The sequence below is a fragment of the Pleurodeles waltl genome, chromosome 1_1 (genome assembly GCF_031143425.1).
Source record: "Pleurodeles waltl isolate 20211129_DDA chromosome 1_1, aPleWal1.hap1.20221129, whole genome shotgun sequence".
Lineage (NCBI taxonomy): Eukaryota > Metazoa > Chordata > Amphibia > Caudata > Salamandridae > Pleurodeles > Pleurodeles waltl.
The window spans coordinates 382,171,064-382,192,132 of record NC_090436.1 but is presented as its reverse complement, the minus strand read 5'-3'; the positions used below and the strand labels follow the sequence as shown (position 1 = coordinate 382,192,132).

General features: G+C 50.3%; 1 protein-coding gene across 2 annotated transcripts in view; it reads right to left on the bottom strand.

Annotated features, from left to right (window-relative positions):
* Nucleotides 1-13,283, bottom strand: part of CDK7 (cyclin dependent kinase 7) — a 210,639-nt gene extending 197,356 nt beyond the window's left edge. Inside the window, exon 1 of one of the 2 annotated variants that reach the window (XM_069223135.1) lies at nucleotides 12,976-13,283. In XM_069223135.1, the coding sequence (XP_069079236.1) occupies nucleotides 12,976-13,035 (60 nt within the window). In that variant the 5' untranslated portion in view covers nucleotides 13,036-13,283. The remainder of the gene's footprint in view (nucleotides 1-12,975) is intronic. The other variant, XM_069223141.1, reaches the window with a different exon arrangement.
* Between the last annotated feature and the right edge of the window lie 7,786 nt (nucleotides 13,284-21,069).

Genomic DNA, 21,069 nt, shown 5'->3' with positions numbered 1-21,069 from the left:
GGGAAGGTGAATTTTAAATCCTCAGCCCGTTCATCAACATCAGCTTCACCCAAGCTTCAGCAGATCATAGCGGACCGCAAAAGTGCCCTGCAGGCAGCAGTGGAGCCGAGCCCCTCGTTGCATGCTGCTGCTGACATGGGGCCTCACCTTTTCTTCTCAGATGAGGACACAAAGGATTCTCAGGACTCTTCCAAGGCCACGCAGCCCCCCCCCCCACAGGTTACATCGAAAACGGCATACACCTTAATATAAAACCTACCTCCAGATGCCTGCCCTCCCGGCTACAGTTTTAGAAGAATCACCAACATTGTCCCCAAGTTTAGCCAACACCTTCCCGCCCACGCATTTCAGCCGCCACCCTACCTCAACACCCCTCCTGCATAGCATACACAGTACCCACCAACTGAACCCCAGCACACATATACAGTTAACACTAATCAACAGCAGCCACCCCCCACTCGAGCCATACTGCGTCACCCCGCACGGAAACCTTCCCTTCAGAGCACTCTTTTTTCTCATGTTAAACATTCAAGCATGCACATCGCTAGGAAGCGCTACACAATCTATCCCTACATCAAGCGGCAGCAGGCACAAATAATCTTATTGCAGGAAACACACAACACAGCAGGAACTGGGTGGGACACCTGCACAAGCGATGGCGCAGCCAAATCTATGTCATAACTCACTCTACCTATGTTAGAGACGCCTTGATATGGGTCCATCTTGGCATCCCATTACAAGACTTACACTTGACAATCGACAAAGAAGGCCACTACGTCCTTTTGGAGGGCTGCCTAGACGGCCAATCCTTGCTTGTTTGTAGTATATACGCCCCTAAAACCAATCAAGCCCTTTTTTGGGACTCGCCCTCTACTATCCTAGCCCACAAAACACATATCCCGCTGATCCTGGGTGGGGATTAAAACTGCGTACTAGACCTTATTCTGGATAGATCGCACCCCTGTTGCCTCGTTCTCCACCATACACACAAACACACCTTTTTAGCACATGGACACATCACTGGTCGTTAATAGATGCATGGCGCACACTTAACCCCACCGACTGCCTTTACCCTTTCCACTCAGCCGAGCAAAATCTCTATGTTAGACTAGATAGGTTCCTATGTTCTAAGATGCTGCTGCCATCCCACCACTATTCCGACTATCTCTGGCGAGTCGTTTCTGACCAAGATGCCCACATATTAGGCATTCGCTGGTCCACCCCCCTCCCACTGGTTCCTATGTGGAGATTACCCAGGAATTGCCTGGACGATCCTGTGTTCTGGCAGGACCAACTGGAGCACATCTGGCACTACTTCTTGGAGAATGCGGGCTCTGCCTCTTCCAGGGCATCCGAGTGGGACCCTTCCAAAGTCATCATTAGGGGGCTCTGTATACACAAGCTAATGGGCGTGCACTGCACTCTGAAGGCGGACATAGAAAAAAAAGAAACTGGGCACCAACTTGCCGCCCTCAGTAAAGCAGCAGACTTCTGCCCAGAACTTTCTTTCTGACAAGCAGAAGCAAAAAACACTTATACAAAGTTACTAGAAGATCTACATCACTACAACTTCAACGTTTATGCCTCCAAAGTGCACAGGGAGACAAACAGAGCCAGTAGTCTCCTAGCCTGGCTGGCCCGGCAAGAAACCACAGCTCCCCTAATCATGGAGATGGTGAACCTTGAGGGAACCACAGTGCGCACGCAGCCGGAAATACTCCACGCGTTTTGTAGACTACTACTCAAAACTGTACAGGTCACCCGAGATCCCTGCAAATGCACTGCAGGCAGCCTTCCTCACCTGCATTTCCCTTGCTACAGTCCCAGCTCCTAACTGGCAGACCCTTGACGAGGCCATCATTGTATCGGACGTAGCACAGGCAAATCGGGGCCTCGCCCGGAACAAGACCCGGTCTCCAGAATACTACAGCACATTCTCATTGTTACTCACGCCTCGCCAATCTGTATGAGGAGGCACAATACTCCGGGGAGCTTCCCATCACTCAACGGGACACCCTGCTGGTCTCCATTCCAAAACAGGATAGGAATCCTACAGATCTATCATCGTACTGGCCAGTAGCAATACTTCAAATCCTTACAGATCTTATACACAGTGACTAAAATAGCTTTGTGTCAGGACAAAACATGTCCCACAACATCCGTCACCTGTTCCACATCCAGGACCAGATCCGGGATCATTATCCCCATTAGGCTTGCCTGGTCCTGGATCTGGGGGAAGCCTTTGATACCCTGACCTGGCCCTAACCATTGAGGCGTTACTTCGGGCAGGTATCAGACCCCAGCTATTGGCTTTCACTAAACTCTTATACACCAGTCCGTCGGCCTGAGTCCACTTAGGATGCTACATCTCAGCACCGTTCACCATCACACGGAGTACCCAGCAGGGGTATCCCCTTTCACACCTGCTGTTTGAACTGACAGTGGAGTCATTAGCCCTGCTGTTCTGAGACAGCGGTGGGGACTGGGGCATACCATTGGCAGACGGGATCCACGCAGTATCCCTTTACACGGATGACCTTCTTTTATACATCAGGGTTATTACCATGGATCTCACCTGATTCAAAATATACTGCTGGTGTTTGCCTCAGGTCTTCGAGTTAACGGGACAAAATCAACGGTTTACCTGTTGCGCCCAGGACAACCACATCGATATGTAGTACTCGGAGATGCTCCTCTCCAGTAGAGCCCACAAGCAGTCCGATACTTGGGAGTACATCTCTACCACGGCCCCGCTGACCTATTCAACTGTAATTATCACCATGTCCTCAAAGGGATTTGTTCTCAAATGCGTGTCTGGCAGGCCCTTCCCTGGGCCACAACAGGCAGGGTAGCTCTGGCCAAAATGATTATCCTTCCAGGATTACTATATCACTTAACCAACCTTCCACTTATAGCCCCCCTATTCTTTCTTCGCAGAACTAAATACCCACCTCATTGCTATATTTTGAGGTACTGGTTGCCGCAGGGCATCACTTGCTAAATTACAATTACTGCAGTCCCCTCTTTTGAGGCCTACTTTCTCGCAGCTGAGCTTCAATGGCTCTCCAGATGGACTGCGGACCGCAACCTGGGGGAAACCAAAGGCACCCTAGGACCGACCCAGCTCCCAACAATGAAAGGACTCCTCCTGGGGGAGACCCAGCCGCTGTGCACATGGCCATTACATTAAGTAGCGATCGCTTCCCGGTGCATGGTCTGGATAAACAAATTGTCTTGTAACACACCGCTATACACCCAGCTGGTTCCTCTCGTCGGGTTACCCCACCAATATGGATACCACACGGCCCGTGAATCACAAGTATGATCCAATAAAATACCCCATACAGTAGGCAGCCTCTTCCAAAATGGTCAATTGCTATCATTCGCACAACTGGCAGAGGAGAATGACCTCCCAGATGGACAATTTCTTCTACACACTAGGTTGGTTCATACATGCAGCACTATGGGACATGTTGGAGGGGGAGCCTCCCGTTCATCCAGTACTGCACTCCATCCATTTGATGGGGGGAGGTAGACACCTAATCAAATGGCTCTATGCAGCTATTAGGTAACCCACACATGCCCCACTAACAGCGCTCTGGCGGTAGTGGGACTTCGAGAGGGCAGTTCAAGATAAGGAACGTGCACAGCACTATGGTCCCCTGAATCAATCTCACGTAACACACACTTCAGGAACATGCAGCTCCTTTTACTACATAGGGCGTATATACATCACTTGTTCCCTAGCACATTGCCAAATTGCCAGCACTGCCCAAACCAAAGGACGGATTTCCTCCACATGTTCTGGTCATGCCCATCCCTCCAAAACTGTAGGTATTCTGTGCACTTCATGCTACAAAACTGTCACAAACTCACAGATCTACATACATGGGAGGCTAGCTCCCTAGGCATATTTTGACACCAAGAGACAGCAAGTGCGAACCCGCTATGAGTCACTAGCACTTCTTCGTGCAAAGCGCACCCGAACTATGCATTAGCGCTCACCCTCAGCTCCCCCAATAGCCGTCTGGTATAGTGTGGTGAACAAATGGGGAGCGGCCGAAGAGGACACCCTCTGATATGAGGAGGTACCCTGTCTCTGTAAACGAACGATCTCCCCCCAGTGGGCAACTCTGCTGGCACAATTCCGTCAGATGACACTGCCTCCTAATGCGATCCCCATCACATAGAATTAATCCCAGCACTCTAATCCACATCATCCACAAGTGAAATGGGAGGCGCACTACACAATAATTACCCATGTACCTGTACAGCCCCTTTTGCTGAATGCGCATCACCTAAGCTGTGCCCCCCCACCCCATCACCTCCGAGTTTACGTTAGTTTCCCTCCACTCCGTCCGTTGACCTTGTATGTTGCATGCGCCTATCGCTAACCATAGTAGACCACAGGGATCCTGACCTTTTGCCCTATGCCCCACTGTACTCCACACTTGAAGAACATGGACAATGATTTGTTTTCTACCTGAACCACAGAGTCGTACATGCAATTTGTATTATATCCCCATGTTTGTAAGCTTTACCAGAAAACAAAATAATTAAAATATATACCTATTTTACCAATCACGGATGCCTAGCTGGAGGGCTATTGTGGGATCAAGAGCCTAATGATGGGGTTTTTTACAAGACAACTGATATACAAGGAACAAACAACATCAGGTAAGATGTATGTTGTGGAAAAGGGCCACATTTTGCTTGTATGGAGGGAACAGAGGGCCTGAGTTAGAGTTTGGTACAGAGGGTACTCCGTGACAAACGTGTCAGGAGTACCGTGTCCGAATGCCTCATTTATAGTCTGGTAGGTGGTAAGTATTCTGTCAACAGAGCCATGATTGGTCCCATCACAGGAATACTTCCTCTGAAGCCCGATGGAGTAGGAAATCCCCCCCACCATGGGAGGAAAGTCCAAGGATGTGGGGGCATTATTTTTTTCAAAACCAAACTCCTGTTCTTAAGCACCAGGTTTTTTTGGGGAAAAAAAACACTTTTGAAAAATTGACAGGAACCACCATGACAATAGTTGCGGTCATTGTAAACAGTTGTCCACATGGTCAGAGGACAGCTCTAAATTTGGCAGGCAGCGGTCCCTCTGAATGGTGGAAGGGTACTATCCTCCACATTCTTGGAAGAGAAAACTCCATCCTCCAAACTAATTCAGGCCAGAATGCCTTGGGCATAATTCTCAATCCCAATCATGCTGAACAAGTGTTACTTACTGGAGAAGAGTAGGTGTGTGATTCCCTATATTATTCATTAGGGATCTTTGTTGTTTAAAGAGGTTATTAACATTGCATCATACTGAAAAAGGAGAATGTGCCATGAGTGCACAAAGAAAGGTTTATTCAGTGGGTGCTTAGAGAATCCCAGCAGGAAGAATGAGAAAGATTGAGCAAGTGTCTAGCCATTAAACCAACAGAGGTGATAGAATGGCTGAGCCCTATTTTCCTGGCCAGGCAGACCAAAAAGAAAGGTTTGCATGTGGGGCAATCTACGGGAACGCTATGATAACACATGGGTGGATCGTTTACAGCACAGAAACAAGATGTTGTGTTGTGTGAGGGGGTTCATTAGTGGATCTTTCTACAGCTTATCATCATCGTACATTAAACAATGAATCAAGGCACTTCCTCTGTAAAACCAGAAGCCGCTTTTCAATTTGTTTGTATGGTTTTAAGGCTAGCTTCTCTTTCTGTGGTCTTTCAGAGACTGTTGCAAAAAAATATTGGGGGACAATTGCAATGATTTATTTTTCCAAGATGATGTGTTGGTGTGGGGTTCAAACATGGAGGAACAAGATGAGGATTTTTGAACGTTCCCTTAGAATTAGAAAAGGCAGGTGTAACTATGGGAATTGACAAGTTTAAGTTTGAGGTGCAGGAAATGAGGTTTTTGGCCCTTTCATCATTCAAAACGGGTGCAAGGTCGAAACGGAAGGTAGTGGAGGCCAATGAAAGGACCCCGGCTCAAGGAGACTAAGAACAATTATGTTCTTCCCGTGTCTTAGCAGAATATTATGCCAAATTCGTTGACCATTTCTCTGATGGCGTCCATTCCAAAAGGGTATTGATTTATAAAGGAGAAACATTTGTGTAGTCTGAGGACTGTCAATGAGCCTTTCAAAAGGCAATTTGCCGTAGTAGAGTTGAGGCCATGCAACTTGTGGGACAAAATGCCAACATGTTCGGGTTAGGTCCTGTTCTCATGCTAACCAGGGAAGGATGAAAAAGAGTGGTGGCGTACCACATAGCAGACACTGTGAGGTGCAGAAGGTAGCTACTCCACCATAGAAAAGGATGTGTTGGCCTTCTAATGGGGCACGGTTGTTGTGGTGCAGATGAACCACTAGCCACTTGTGGGTTTGTTTTCAACCGGTGTGCAGGAAAAGCAATGCCTCACATAGCCAAACGGTTATGTGGGCTACAGGAACATTCATTTGAGGGCAAATATATGCAAAGTTCTTAAAAAATGTGAATGTTGAAAGCCTGCCCAAGCAGGTTTTGGAGCCAAGTGGATCAGAGGAAGATGATGACTGCATAAATCAGACATAAATCAGGCAAAGAGGTGCGTTTTGGAGGACGGCACCTCCAAAAAAGAAGGGCTGGGTGATGTGGTTTTGCAGAACATCACTGAACCTATTTCCCGTGGTAAGGTTTGGGAGGCTTGTGGATTGGAGGACATGGAAGGATACAAAGCTACTGAATTGTCAGTTTTGAATGGAGTTGTGAGGAGAAGCAACAGGCTGGAGGTTCGTGAGACACTGCTGGAGAGATTGATGGGCCAGCTGCAAGAAGGGCATGGTGGAATGTCCACCATGAATAGAAGGGTACAGGCTGATCTCTGGTGGATGGGGATGTAGTGAGAGTTAGAGAGGTTTGTTCACGGGTCTATTACATGTAGTGACAAGTCACATATTAATGAAGAGATACCAATTGTACCAGTAGAATTCCCAAAGCAAGCTTGGGATAAAGTAGGGTTTCGATTAAAGGTACATTGTTGTACTAACGGACCATTCTCCAAGTGGCTGAAGATGAGTTTTTTTTTTTTTTTTTAAGGAAATTAAGGTTTACAACCTAGTGAAGTTTTGTGAGGAAATATTTCATACGGGGTGCCCTAGGCGGGTGAAACCGACAACTATCCTTTGTTCATTTTTCAAAAATTCAAAGGGTTTCTAAAATGTGAAGGTATTGGGCATTACAAGACAGCAATGTACTATCCACGTGAGAGTGGACTAGCGGAAAGGATCAACAGAGTGTTGTGTCTATGTGTACAGTTAGTTGAACAAAGTGGATTGGAATCGTAGATAAAAAAAATAAAAAAATATGGAGTTACAGAACCACAACGTACTCTAAGACGAGGGAGACCCCATTCCTTCTTTTAAGGGGCAGAGGATGATGGACTACATTACACTGTGTTTGGTGGCCAGGACGAGTATGACCGGAATTAATAGATGGGGAATGGCTGAGATGGTGAAAAGTAAAAAAAAAAAAAAGGCATGTATGGCACAAAGATAAACTGAGGAATGTTAGTCATTTATTTGTCTGTCCCCCCCCCTCCCTCGCGCTTTCCCGCCGCGACCTCCTGCACGCCCCCGCCCCCCAGCTCCCATTCGCCCCCAGCTGACCCCTCCCCCCCCCCTCCTACCTCTTATGGCGGCCGCTGCGCGACAGTGGTAGCGACCCTTGACCCAAGGGTAGGTCGCTCCCCCTGCCGCTGCAGCTCCTCCAAGTTCCTGTGTTCCTGAGACCCACCTAACTGTAAGTACCCCCCTCCTCCCAGCCCCTCGCCCTGCCCGCGCCACTCACCTTCTCTCCTGCTCCTGCTTCTTTTCCTCCTCTCTGTCTCTTCCTCCTCGCTCCCCCTCTGCAATCTTCTTCTGTGTTCTCTTCTGTTCTTCTGTTCTTCCCTTCTGTTCTTCTGTGTTCTTCCGGTCTTCTGTGTTCTTCTTCTCGGTTCTTCTGTGTTCTTCTCTGTTCTTCTCTGCTCTTCTGCTCTTCTGCTCTTCTGTCTTCTGCTCTTCTGTCTTCTGCTCTTCCGGTCTTCTGCTCTTCCGGTCTTCTGCTCTTCCGGTCTTCTGCTCTTCCGGTCTTCTGCTCTTCCGGTCTTCTGCTCTTCCGGTCTTCTGTTCTTCTGTTCTCCTGTTCTTCTGTTCTCCTGTTCTTCTGTTCTCCTGTCTTCGGCTCTTCTACCTCCTCCGTCTTCTTCCCCCGAGCCTGCCCTCCTGCTCCTTCCTCATCCCCCTCCCTCACTCGCCTCCCCCTCTCTCACCCCTAGCTAACCCGTTCGCTATCTACCTCCCTCACTCCTCCTATCTTCCTATCTCTCTAGCTCCCTATCTCACTATCTAACTCCCCCACTCTCCACCTCCTCCTACCTACCTGTCTATCTATCTATTTCCCTATCTATCGACTTCTCTATCTATTTTCTCTATCTATTTCTCTATCTCTCCCCCCCTCCCGCCACCCCCTCTACTACCTATCTCCCTATCCTCTCACTCTACCTCTCTCCCTCACCCACCTCTACATCCCCCCCTCCCCTATCTTCACAACCCTACTCCTATCTCTCTCCCTAATCTCCAAACCTCCTAACACTCACCCTCCTCCACCCTAAACCCCCTCCCCCAGCTCCTCTCACTCTACCTGTCCCCCCCCTCCCTCGCGCTTTCCCGCCGCGACCTCCTGCACGCCCCGCCCCCCAGCTCCCATTCGCCCCCAGCTGACCCCTCCCCCCCCCTCATATGGCGGCCAGAGGCGCGCCAGAGGCAAGCCCGTCTGCGCCCGTCCGTGCCTGGCCCGCGCCCAGCGCCACGACCCCTGGTCCCCAGCTCCCCCAAGCCCCGCTGATCCGCTACGACCCCACCACCCTCCACGCCCTCAACCCAGGGCGCTCCAAAACCTGCTTCCTAGCTCACCCCAAACGCACCCATGGACCCTTCGCCTGCAACTCCTGCAAACGCATCTTCCACCACGCAACTACCACGACCACAAGCCCACGTGCCATCAACCACCTCAAGTGCATCCTGATCAACGCTCGTTCCGTCCACAAGCACGCCGTTGAACTTTGGGACCTCCTGGACTCCACAGCCCCGGACGTCGCCTTCATCACGGAGACATGGATGAACGCCTCCTCTGCTCCAGACATCGCTACCGCCATCCCCGAAGGCTACAAGATCTCCAGAAAAGACCGCACCAACCAAGTAGGAGGAGGTGTCGCCATCATCTTCAAAGACTCCATCAGCGTCACCACCTCCACCGAAGACCCCCCCCTCGCCGCTGAACACCTGCATTTTCAGATTCGCACCGACCCAAGGACCACCCTCAGAGGATCCCTCGTCTACCGTCCTCCCGGACCTCGCGCCTCTTTCAGCGACGCCATCGCCGACTTCATCTCCCCGCACGCCCTCGCCTCACCGGACTACATCCTCCTAGGCGACCTCAACTTCCATCTGGAACAAAACAACGACCCCAACACCACCACCCTGCTCGACAACCTCGCCAACCTCGGCCTCAAACAACTGGTGAACACCGCCACCCACATCGCCGGACACACGCTCGACCCTATCTTCTCCGCCAGCAAACACGTCTTCTTCAGCCACACCTCTGCCCTACACTGGACCGACCACAGCTGCGTCCACTTCACATTCCGACGCGAGACCTCCCACCTCCGCACTCAACCCATCCCTCATCGACAGTGGAACAAGATCCCTGAAGAGCAACTCTTCTCCGCTCTCGCCGCCATCCAACCCACCCTCACCACCGACCCCAACGACGCAGCTCTCAACCTCACAAACTGGATCTCCAACTGCGCTGACAACCTTGCTCCCCTCAAACGCACGCATCGACAGACCAACACCAAAAAACCTCTCTGGTTCTCTGACACCCTCAAAGAATCAAAGAAAACTTGTCGTGCCCTTGAGAAGGCCTGGCGCAAGGACCACACCGCTGACAACATGACCGCCCTCAAGAACGCTACACGCGAACACCACCACCTGATCCGCACTGCCAAAAGGAACTTTTTCACCGACAGACTAGACAAAAACAGCCACAACAGCAGAGAACTCTTCAGCATCGTCAAAGAGTTCTCCAACCCCAGCGCCAGCGCCAACGCCGTCACGCCCTCACAGGATTTGTGCGAATCCCTCGCCACTTTCTTCCATCGCAAGATCAGCGGCCTCCACGACAGCTTCGGACACCAGAGCCAACCATACACCACTGAACCCGCTTCCCCGGACATCACCCTCAACAACTGGACCCACATCAACACGGAAGAAACCAAATCCATCATGAACTCTATCCACTCCGGCGCCCCTTCGGACCCCTGCCCGCACTTCATCTTTAACAAAGCCGACGACATCATCGCCCCGCACCTCCAGACCGTCATCAACTCTTCTTTTTCTTCTGCTACCTTCCCCGAATGCTGGAAGCACGCTGAAGTCAACGCCCTACTAAAGAAACCTACGGCTGACCCAAGCGACCTGAAAAACTTCCGCCCCATCTCTCTTCTACCTTTCCCAGCCAAGGTAATAGAAAAGACCGTCAACAAACAGCTGACCACCTTCCTGGAAGACAACAACCTGCTCGACCCTTCACAAACCGGATTCCGAACCAACCACAGCACGGAAACCGCCCTCATCTCAGTCACAGACGACATCAGAACCCTGATGGACAACGGTGAAACAGTCGCCCTCATTCTCCTCGACCTCTCGGCTGCCTTTGACACCGTCTGTCACCGCACCCTAATCACCCGCCTACGCTCCACCGGGATCCAAGGCCAGGCCCTGGACTGGATCGCCTCCTTCCTCGCTAACCGCTCCCAAAGAGTTTACCTCCCTCCGTTTCGCTCAGAACCCACCAAGATCATCTGCGGCGTACCTCAAGGCTCATCGCTCAGCCCGACACTCTTCAATGTCTACATGAGCCCCCTCGCCGACATCGTACGCAAGCACGACATCATCATCACCTCCTACGCCGACGACACCCAACTTGTACTCTCCCTCACCAAGGACCCCGCCAGCGCCAAGACCAACCTACAAGAGGGTATGAAGGACGTCGCAGATTGGATGAGGCTCAGCCGCCTAAAGCTGAACTCTGAAAAAACGGAAGTCCTCATCCTCGGCAACACCCCGTCCGCCTGGGACGACTCCTGGTGGCCCACGGCACCGCACCGACCCCCGCAGACCACGCCCGCAACCTCGGCTTCATCTTGGACCCTCTTCTCACCATGACCAAGCAAGTCAACGCCGTGTCCTCCGCCTGCTTCCTCACTCTCCGCATGCTCCGCAAGATCTTCCGCTGGATCCCCGCCGACACCAGAAAAACCGTGACCCATGCCCTTGTCACGAGTCGCCTGGACTACGGCAACACCCTCTACGCCGGGACCACCGCCAAACTCCAAAACCGCCTGCAACGCATCCAAAACGCCTCGGCCCGCCTCATCCTCGACGTACCCCGCAACAGCCACATCTCCGCACACCTGAGACACCTGCATTGGCTCCCAGTCAGCAAAAGGATCACCTTCCGTCTTCTCACCCACGCACACAAAGCCCTCCACAACAAGGGACCGGAATACCTCAACAGACGCCTCAGCTTCTACGTCCCCACCCGCCCCCTCCGCTCCGCTGGCCTCGCACTTGCTGCCGTCCCTCGCACCCGCCGCTCCACGGCGGGTGGGAGATCTTTCTCCTTCCTGGCGGCCAAGACCTGGAACTCCCTCCCCACCAGCCTCAGGACCACCCAGGACCACTCCGCTTTCCGGAGACTCCTAAAGACTTGGCTGTTCGAGCAGCGATAACCCCCCCTTTCCCCCCTAGCGCCTTGAGACCCGCACGGGTGAGTAGCGCGCTTTATAAATGTTAATGATTTGATTTGATTTGATTTATTTGTTAAAGGAGGCTCTGTGCTGGTTCTATGGGTGCTGTGTGGAAGAAGGTTGTGTCTGGATGTTGGAAGGTATCCAGAGGTGGAATGTAAGGAAAGTCACTAAAGGCAGTGACAGAGTGGAGGGTCGAGGGTATGGTTTAAGTAGATAAGTGGCATCCCCAGTGAAAATTCCAGTGAGGACTGATATGGGGAAAAATGAGACCCACGCAATTGCATGACTATACATCTACGCTGTCAGCATACCTGGAGCGTATACGCCAGGCTTTTTAATTCCTCTCCTGTGTTTTCTGATTCCTGGGGTTTACAGTTCTTCAGTCCGATTGTCCTTTCTCCATCAGTTTGTAGCATGCCCTGAAATGCTCACGGGTCATCTGTATACCTTATTTCCCCGTTTACATATTTAACTGTTCTAATTCCGTTATGTGCCTTTAAGTTTTGTTAGTGAGGACTCTGGAATGTAGGAGATAACAGACTGTGCTGTATTTCCCCACGAGTTGGACGTCATGAACTTTACTATCAATAAAATAATCTGCTGCCGGCAAGCCTGCTGTGTTAAAAAATAAACACCAAAAATAGTACCAAGCCTAATGCTTTTCAATGTTAAAAGTAGAAGGTCCTCATTTCAATTTTGAGCCTAAAACTATAGAATGCTATTAATTCCCCTCTATTCTTTTCTCTAAAGCTCACTCTTACTTGTTCCAAAATGTCGGTGTCTGTGTTTATCCTTCAGAGCACAAGGGACAACTTCGATAGTTGATATATATATATATATATATATATATATATATATTTATAGGCACACACAAAGCTATACAAAACGCAAGCCAGCTTTCCAACTTAGGACGGAGAATCCCTCCCTTTTCACCAAAATGTGTATATTTGTCATAATTCTTATTTGACGCCGGTTAAAATCACTGTCACTTCATTTTAGTTAAAAACTACATTAACCATTTTCTACTACAGGATGTCACTCTTGGGTATTCGCAAATATATATATATACCCCTAAGGGTAAATCACCTGATCGATTGACAGCTACACCCTTGCAAATTTATCACAAAGGGTACACGGCCCTGGCCTCACCTGCCCCTCTCCGAGAAAGTCCAGCTTCTCATAGCGCCGGGCTCGGGCTCTTGCGTCCATCACGCAACAGGAATCAGGCTTCACTTCAGTTGCTCGCAGACCGGTCAACAGAAACAGCAAGCAACAAGCGTATTGGAAGCACGTTCACAGCCACTTCCGGCCCGGCATTCTAAACTATTGTTTCCGGGTCACAAGAAGAGAGGAAAAAAAGACTAGAGATCTTGCTTAAATCTCCGCTTGCGAGGTGTTCTCAGAGTGAAGGCCAAAGTCCAAAATCCAAAGGGATCTAAACGACAGTCGAGTCTCCAGCCAATAAATCTTCAATAGTAGTCTCCTTTCTTTTTCCAGTGCGTTCCTGATATAAAACGCCTGTGTGGGCAGCCAACGTCTGTTGGTAGCCCCACGCTTTTGTGACTATGACAACAGATGCGTGCCCCACCGTTCCTATGGGAACACTGACGCCGCCTCAGTCACAGCGGTACAGGTGTTTTTCAAGAGAGGTTTGCAGTCAAGTCTTCAGGAGCCGTATTACGCATACAACTCTATGGGACAATATTAAACACATCTCTAGGAAGAGCAACTGCAAAAATCCACCACTTGAAAGAGGGGAAGCTGTAAAAATAACATCAATTTAGCAAGACATTCTAAAAAAAAATACCACAGATTCTGTCTTACTATGATCTGGGCTTTCACATGTTTGGTGTAGCGCGGCCCTGCACAATGGGGCCACACTTACAGAACGGGGGTGTAATGCGCAACTGCCAAAGGCGCAGCGTGCCTTTATTTAATTAATACCTCGGTGAGTCAAGCGGCCCACATGCTAGTGTGCTGCTACTTTGAATAGGAGAACTCGAGTGGCTTTCTACATCCCTCCAAGGTTTCATTCGGACAACCAAAACTCCCAACTCGGAAACTGACCAAACGGACCAACCACAAATAACAGACAAGGGGAGGGGGGCGGGGGCGGAGCTGGAGGATACACAGTATTACTGCTACAAGGATACAGGGTCCATACAAATCTGGAATAGCAGCTGTCTTCTTATCACACAAAGTCTCTGAGTCTTTGGCTAGGGGGGTGGGTGGGTTGGGTCGTATGTGATATCTCTCACTGTGGCCTACCGGGTCATCCGGCCTCCTTGCACTTGTGGACGGCTCAGGGACTTGACTCGGAATGTGTCCATTCCCCTGGCTCTCATCCTCCATTTCACCGCCCTCCACTTCGTCCGTTCCTCAGTGTCGTCGTGGGCGCCCTCATCGGACCCCTCCACTCGCTTGAAACATGACACATTTCGAGTGACCCACTATTCTCCCTTCTGGGAGGTCACCATCGTCTCTCGCACCACCACCACTTTCCACAGTCCAGGTTCATATGGAGTTTGGAATTTCCATATGGGGTACCTGTCCTTGACCACTATGGTGTCCCTCACTCGAAGATCGGGTCATCTTGTCCTCCTCCTGGTGCTGGCTTTCTGATTGGTCCTCCTTCGTCTTTCCTGAGCATTTTCCTGATCAAGCTCGTTGGGCCTCCACTGGGAGTCAGCAGGAATACAGTCCCTGGGCGGCTGCTTAAACCTTAATGCAGCAGGGGTGGAACCCGTGGTGCAATGGGGGGGTCTGTTAATATGCTCTTAGAAACTGTTGCATGCACCCCTCCGCGTCTTCACCTTGCTCCACCCCAATCCTCAGGGCTCTATTCAGGGTTTGCATGAATCTTTCTACATTGCCATTGGCCTGCAGCCAGTGTGGGGTGATACCGCAATGGCATACAGCTAGTCGACCCAAATAGTCTTTCGACACAACCAGCTTTATTACTGGGAACCGCGAGTGAGAGTCCAGTAGAACCAGCGTCAGCCGTCCATCAGCGAAGCTATCAAAGTCCATGCTAACTTTGGACTACGGTCGGGTGCTGGGCGCTTCTGTGATCACCAGAGCGGTGGGCTGTTCAATGGCGGTGATTGCGCAGGCATGACACCTCCTTACTTGGTCATCAACAAGGGAGTCCATGCCAGAGAACCACACCTTACTTCGGAGACGAGCCTTCGTCTTGGCGGCTCCTTGGTGGCCCTGATGGACCAGCTCAATCACTCTGTCCCACAGACAGTGGGGAATCACCAGCTTCTGACCCCGTAATAGCAAACCATCACTCCGTATAGATAGTTCATCCTGCACCTTCCACACCTCCTGCATGGCAGCACGTTCGTCTGGATCCGGGGACCTTGTGCCATCTAGGAACCACTTCGGCTATCTCCTGCAGTGAGGGCCACCGGAGAGGCCGCCTGTACCACAATCCTCACAAAACTTTCCATCCCTTCCCCCTTATCTCCTTGTACTTCTCCCAACAGGGGCATGGTAGGGTGTCATGATAGGTAGTCAGCAGGGTTGCTCCCCCCAGGCAGTAGCTAGCCTTGAATTGATATGGTTGGAGGAGGACTGCCCAGCGTTCAATCCGTGGGAGAGCCAGTCGTGTTGACCCCGCAAACATCGAGACAAGGGGCTTCTGGTCGGTGACGACCTGAAATTCCTGTAAGTATACAAAGAGGTGAAAATGCTGACATGCCCAACGAATGGCCAATGCTTCCCTTTCGACCTGTGCATATCGAGCCTCGACTGCTGACAAGGCCCGGCTTGCATATGGTATCAGCACCCATTCCTGATCCCGCTGTTCCTGAAGCAACACAGCCCTAGCCCAACGGGGCTGGCATCCACCACCACCTCCGTCCTTTTCCTGGGGTGGAAATAGGCCATTGTAGCCTTGTCCAGTAGCACCTCTTTTATGGCCCGAAAGGCTTTGTCTGCCTCTCAGCTCCACTCCCACCTTGCAGTGGGAGTGGAAGTGGGAGTAAGTTGTCTCAGAGGTTCAGCCATGGTGGCAAGCCAAGGAATGAACCTACCCCAGTAAGTGACCATGCCAAGAAAACTGCGTGTCTCTGTTGCATTACATGGCACTGGTGCACGGCGGATGACGTCTGCTTTCTTAGGGTCTACCTGTAAACCTTCTTGGGAAAATATATAGCCAAAGAAGTCAATCAAGTTTCTATACAATGCACACTTTTCTTGTGGAGGGTGAGGCTTGCATCTGAGAGTCATTTGAGTGTGGCACATAATTGGAGCAGGATGGTTCACCACGGTCTCGGAGAAGATGAGAATATCATCACTGAGGTTAAGCACTACGTTGAGGCCAGACAGTGTCTCTTTAATGGCATTTTGAAACACCTCAGCTGCACAGACTACACCAAAACTCAGTCTTTTAAACCGCCTCAGCCCCACATGTATAGAGAATGTGGTAATGTTCCTGCTCTCCGGGTCTAGATCCAGCTGATGATAACCGGAGTTCAGATCTAATTTCGAAAACCATTGGCCTCCATTCAGACCTCCCACAATGTCATCCAAGGTGGGCGTGATATGCCTTTCTCTCTTTATGGCCCAATTGAGCAGCCTCATGTCGACACAGAGACAGATGGCGCCAGGTTGCTTGGATTTGGGAGCGATTATAAACGGCGACACCTATGGAGTGGGCCCCATGATCTTCTCTATCACCCCTTGGTCCTCCAGTGCCTGCAACTCCTTCTCCACCGCTGGCCGGAGGTGGAATGGATCTGCTGTGTCGTAACGCTGTGGGCGTCACCGATGGGCCAATATATAGCTTGAACTGTTTCCCCTTGAGTTTTCCTAGCCCCTAAAACGGTTGCAGGAAGTGGTCAAGCAGGGTTTCAGCATGGGCCTCATGGACCTGTTGTGCAACGAAGAGCAGCTCAAGGTCTTCAGCCATGTGACACCCCAGGAGGGTCCCAAGGTCCCCTTCTGCAACGTGGGACTTGGCTTTTGTCGAGCGGCCCTGGCTGGTGACAGTCACTTCAATGACTCCTGTCGTATGTTTATATTTTTATGGTGCAGGGCGTCAACACTGGCCGCGGTGATAGCTGGTCATACAAAATGGCATCCAGCACGTTGACTGATGCTCCAGTGTTGATAAGCACCGCAGAAGTGGTGTACTGGATGTCTACTGTGCACATATGGGGTGGACGCCGCTTCTGTTGTTTCCCTCGAAGATGTCCTCCTCATCATACCATGTGTTTCCTCCTTCCCCTGTGCCACCATCTGCGCTCGCATGCACCGCATGCATCACTTGTCTCACGGCAGCTGTCTTTTCCGGTGTCGCCGTCTGTTTGGGCTTTCCTCCCTGACACACCTTCGCGAAGTGATTTGCTTTCCCACATTTGTTGCAGTTTTTCCCCCTTCGCTGGGCAAACACCCAGTGTCCTGTGTTCCAACCTGCAGCTGCCGCAGTCCCTCCTGCCTGGCTTCTGGGGTCGTGGCGAATGCTGTGGATACTGATATGTTTGCAGGGCGTCCACTTGCTCTTGTTTCACGATCGTCGGACGTGTCGCTCCGGACACTGCCGCGGATTGTTGCCTTGCCGTTGCCACGTCACTGTCCCGACTGGCTGAGAGTTCATGTGAGGGCACCAGGATCTTGTCTAACATGATGCCAGGCTGTCGTAGTATGAGTTTTCGCAGCATGTTTGAATAGCATCCTTGGATGATCTGTGTTTGGATCTCCTCTTGTTGGTTGAGACCTACGAAGGTGCCGGCCAACTTCCACAACCTGGCATAAAACATATCCACTGATTCGGTATTAGTTTGCTCCCCTGGGGGGGAAATTGTATTTAGACCATTTCTGTCCCCCTTGGGGCAGATTGTCCTATTTTTGTTAGGCCAATCTGCCCACAAGGGAGGCAGAAACCACTAGGCACAGGGATCTTTTTTTTTGCGACAATTTCACGCAAGGGGCGTGACCCCTCAGGCAAGGGTCGCTCCCCGGGGGGGATTTATTTTAGGCCATTTCTGCCCCCCCTAGGGGCAGATCGGCCTATTGTTATTAGGCCGATCTGCCCCCGGGGGCAGCAACCTCTAGGCACCAGGGCAATTTTTTTATAGGGTTTTTTGTTTTTGTTTTTTAGAGGTGGGGAGCGACCCCTTAGGCAAGGGTCGCTCCCCTGGGGGGGCAATTGTATTTAGACCATTTCTGCCCCCTTGGGGGCAGATCGGGCAATTTTTGTTATGTCAATCTGCCCACAAGGGGGGCAGAAACCACTTAGGCACCGGGGATCTTTTTTTTTGCGACAATTTCACGCAAGGGGAGTGACCCCATAGGCAAGGGTCGCTCCCCGGGGGGGCACATTTATTTTAGGCCATTTCTGCCTCCCTGGAGGCAGATTGGCCTATTGTTATTCGGGCGATCTGCCCCCAGGGGTGGCAGAAACCTCTAGGCGCCAGGGATAAAAAATAAAAATTTGTTGTTGTTGTTTTGTTTTGTTTTTAGAGGTGGGGAGCGACCCCTTAGGCAAGGGTCACTCCCCTGGGGGGAAAATTGTATTTAGACCAGTTCTGCCCCTTTGGTGGCAGATTGGCCGATTCTTGTTAGGCCATCTGCCCCCAAGGGGGGCAGAAACCACTAGGCACCGGGGATCTTTTTTTTTTGCGCCAATTTCAAGCAAGGGGAGCAACCCCTTAGGCAAGGGTCGCTCCCCGGGGGAGTGGGGGCGGAATTTATTTTAAGCCATTTCTGCTCCCCTGGGGGCAGATCGGCCTATTGCTATTAGGCCGATCTGGCCCTTGGGGGCATATGGGCCTATTTTTGGAAGGCCCATCTGCCTCCAAGGGGGAGCAGAAAGCCCCCCAGAGACCAGGGAAGTTGTTTTTTAAAAAAAATAAGAGGGTGGGGGTATGGCCATACCCCCACCCCAAATAAATGGGGCCAAAGTTGTTCTGCCCACCCCAATGGGCAGATGGGGCAATTACCCCTGATCCACACCCGAGGGGGGAGCAGAAAGTCTATTAGATGCCAGGGAATTACAAAATATATATATATATTGGGTTGGTGGCCCCCAACCAGTATGGGCCTGGTTATGCCCCCACCCCAACTGAAGGGGGTAACAGTATTTCAGCTCTCCCCCGCACTCTAAAACATTTTATCCCACAGCAAGCAAGAAGACATTTCATTATTTTGGGTTTTGGTTTTACATTTGGGGCATGAGAGCTTGGCTAACTCTCAAAATCGTCCCATTTGGAACGGTGAGGGCTGCACTTTATGGACTTTGGGACGCTGCCATATAGAAAAATCCACAAGACCTAGACACATCTGAAATGGTGAGGGCTGCACTTTATGAACTTTGGGACGCTGCCATGTAGAAAAATCCACAAGACCTAGACACATCTGAAAACGAAACATCTGGGTGATTCCAGGGTGGTGTGTTTCACATGCACCCGCACCATTTTTGTACCCACAACCCCCTGCAAACCTCCAACTTTGCTGGAAATCACATATTTTCCCACATTTTTGTGATGGAACATTCCGGAATCTGCAGGAATCCTCAAAATTCCTACCACCCATCATTGTCTCATCTATACCGATAACAATTCTGCTGCATTTGTCAGTCTAAAAATGTTTTTTTGCAAACTGCCCTTTTGGACCCCCTTTGGTTCCCCCTCGATATCGACATGTTTTTGTCTCTTCCCAGTCACAAGCACTTGTCCCACCTACATAAATGAGGTATCATTTTTACCAGGAGACTGAGGGGAACATTGGGTAGTATGAAATTTGTCCCAGCGCGGTGATCCCACACAGAAATGTGGGAATAATTAGATTTTTTTTCTAAATTTGAGGTTTGCTGAGGATTCTGGGTAAGAAAACATTGGGGGATCCACGCAAGTCACACCTCACAGAACTCCCTCGGGTGTCTAGTTTTCAGAAATGTCCGGGTTTGGTAGGTTTCCCTAGAAGGCTGTTGAGCCCAGGACAAAAAAACGCAGGTGCCACCCCGCAAAAACAGGTAGTTTTGTATTTGATAATTTTGATGTGTCCAGATAGTGTTTTGGGGCATTTCCTTCGCGGGCAGTAGGCCCACCCACAAAAGTGAGGTACCATTTTTATTGGGAGACTTGGGGGGAACGCTGGGTGGAAGGAAATTGTGGCTCCTTTCTGATTCCAGAACTTTCTGTCACTGAAATGAGAGGAAAAAGTGTTTTTTTGGCCACATTTTGAGGTTTGCAAAGGATTCTGGGTAACAGAACCTGGTCAGAGCCCCACAAGTCACCCCATCTTGGATTACCCTAGGTATCTAGTTTTCAAACCTGCGCAGGTTTGCTAGGTTTCCCTAGGTGCCGGCTGAGCTAGAGGCCAAAATCCACAGCTAGGCACTTTGCAAAAAACAGCTCAGTTTTCTTTGTGAAAATGCGATGTGTCCACGTTGTGTTTTGGGGCATTTCTTGTTGCGGGCGCTAGGCCTACCCCACATTTAAGGTACCATTTTTATTGGGAGACTTGAGGGAATGCTGGGTGGAAGGAAATTTGTGGCTCACCGAAATGAGAGAAAAAAGTGTTTTTTGTCTAAATTTTGAGGTTTGCAAAGGATTCTGGGTAACAGAACCTGGTCAGAGCCCCATACATCACCTCATCTTGGATTCCACTAGGTGTCTAGTTTTCAAAACTGTGCAGGTTTGCTAGGTTTCCCTACGTGCCGGCTGAGCTAGAGGCCAAAATCCACAGCTAGGCACTTTGCAAAAAACAGCTCTGTTTTCTTTTTGAAAATGTGATGTGTCCACGTTGTGTTTTGGGACTTTTGCTGTCGCGGGCACTAGGCCTACCCACACAAGTGAGGTACCATTTTGTATCGGGAGGTATGGGGGAACACAGAATAGCAAAACAAGTGTTATTGCCCCTTGTCTTTCTCTACATTTTTTCCTTCCAAATGTAAGACTGTGTGTAAAACAAATGTGAGAAATGCCCTGTAATTCACATGCTAGTATGGGCACCCCGGAATTCAGAAATGTGCAAAAAACCACTGCTTCTCAACACCTTATTTTGTGGCCATTTTGGAAATACAAAGGTTTTCTTGATACCTATTTTTCACTTTTAATATTTCAGCAAATTAATTGTATAGAATGAAAACTCATTGCAAGGTGCAGCTCATTTATGGGCTTTGGACACCTAGGGTTCTTGATGAACCTACAAGCCCTATATATCCCCACAACCAGAAGAGTCCAGCTGACGTAACAGTATATTGCTTTAAAAAATCTGACTTTGCAGGAAAAA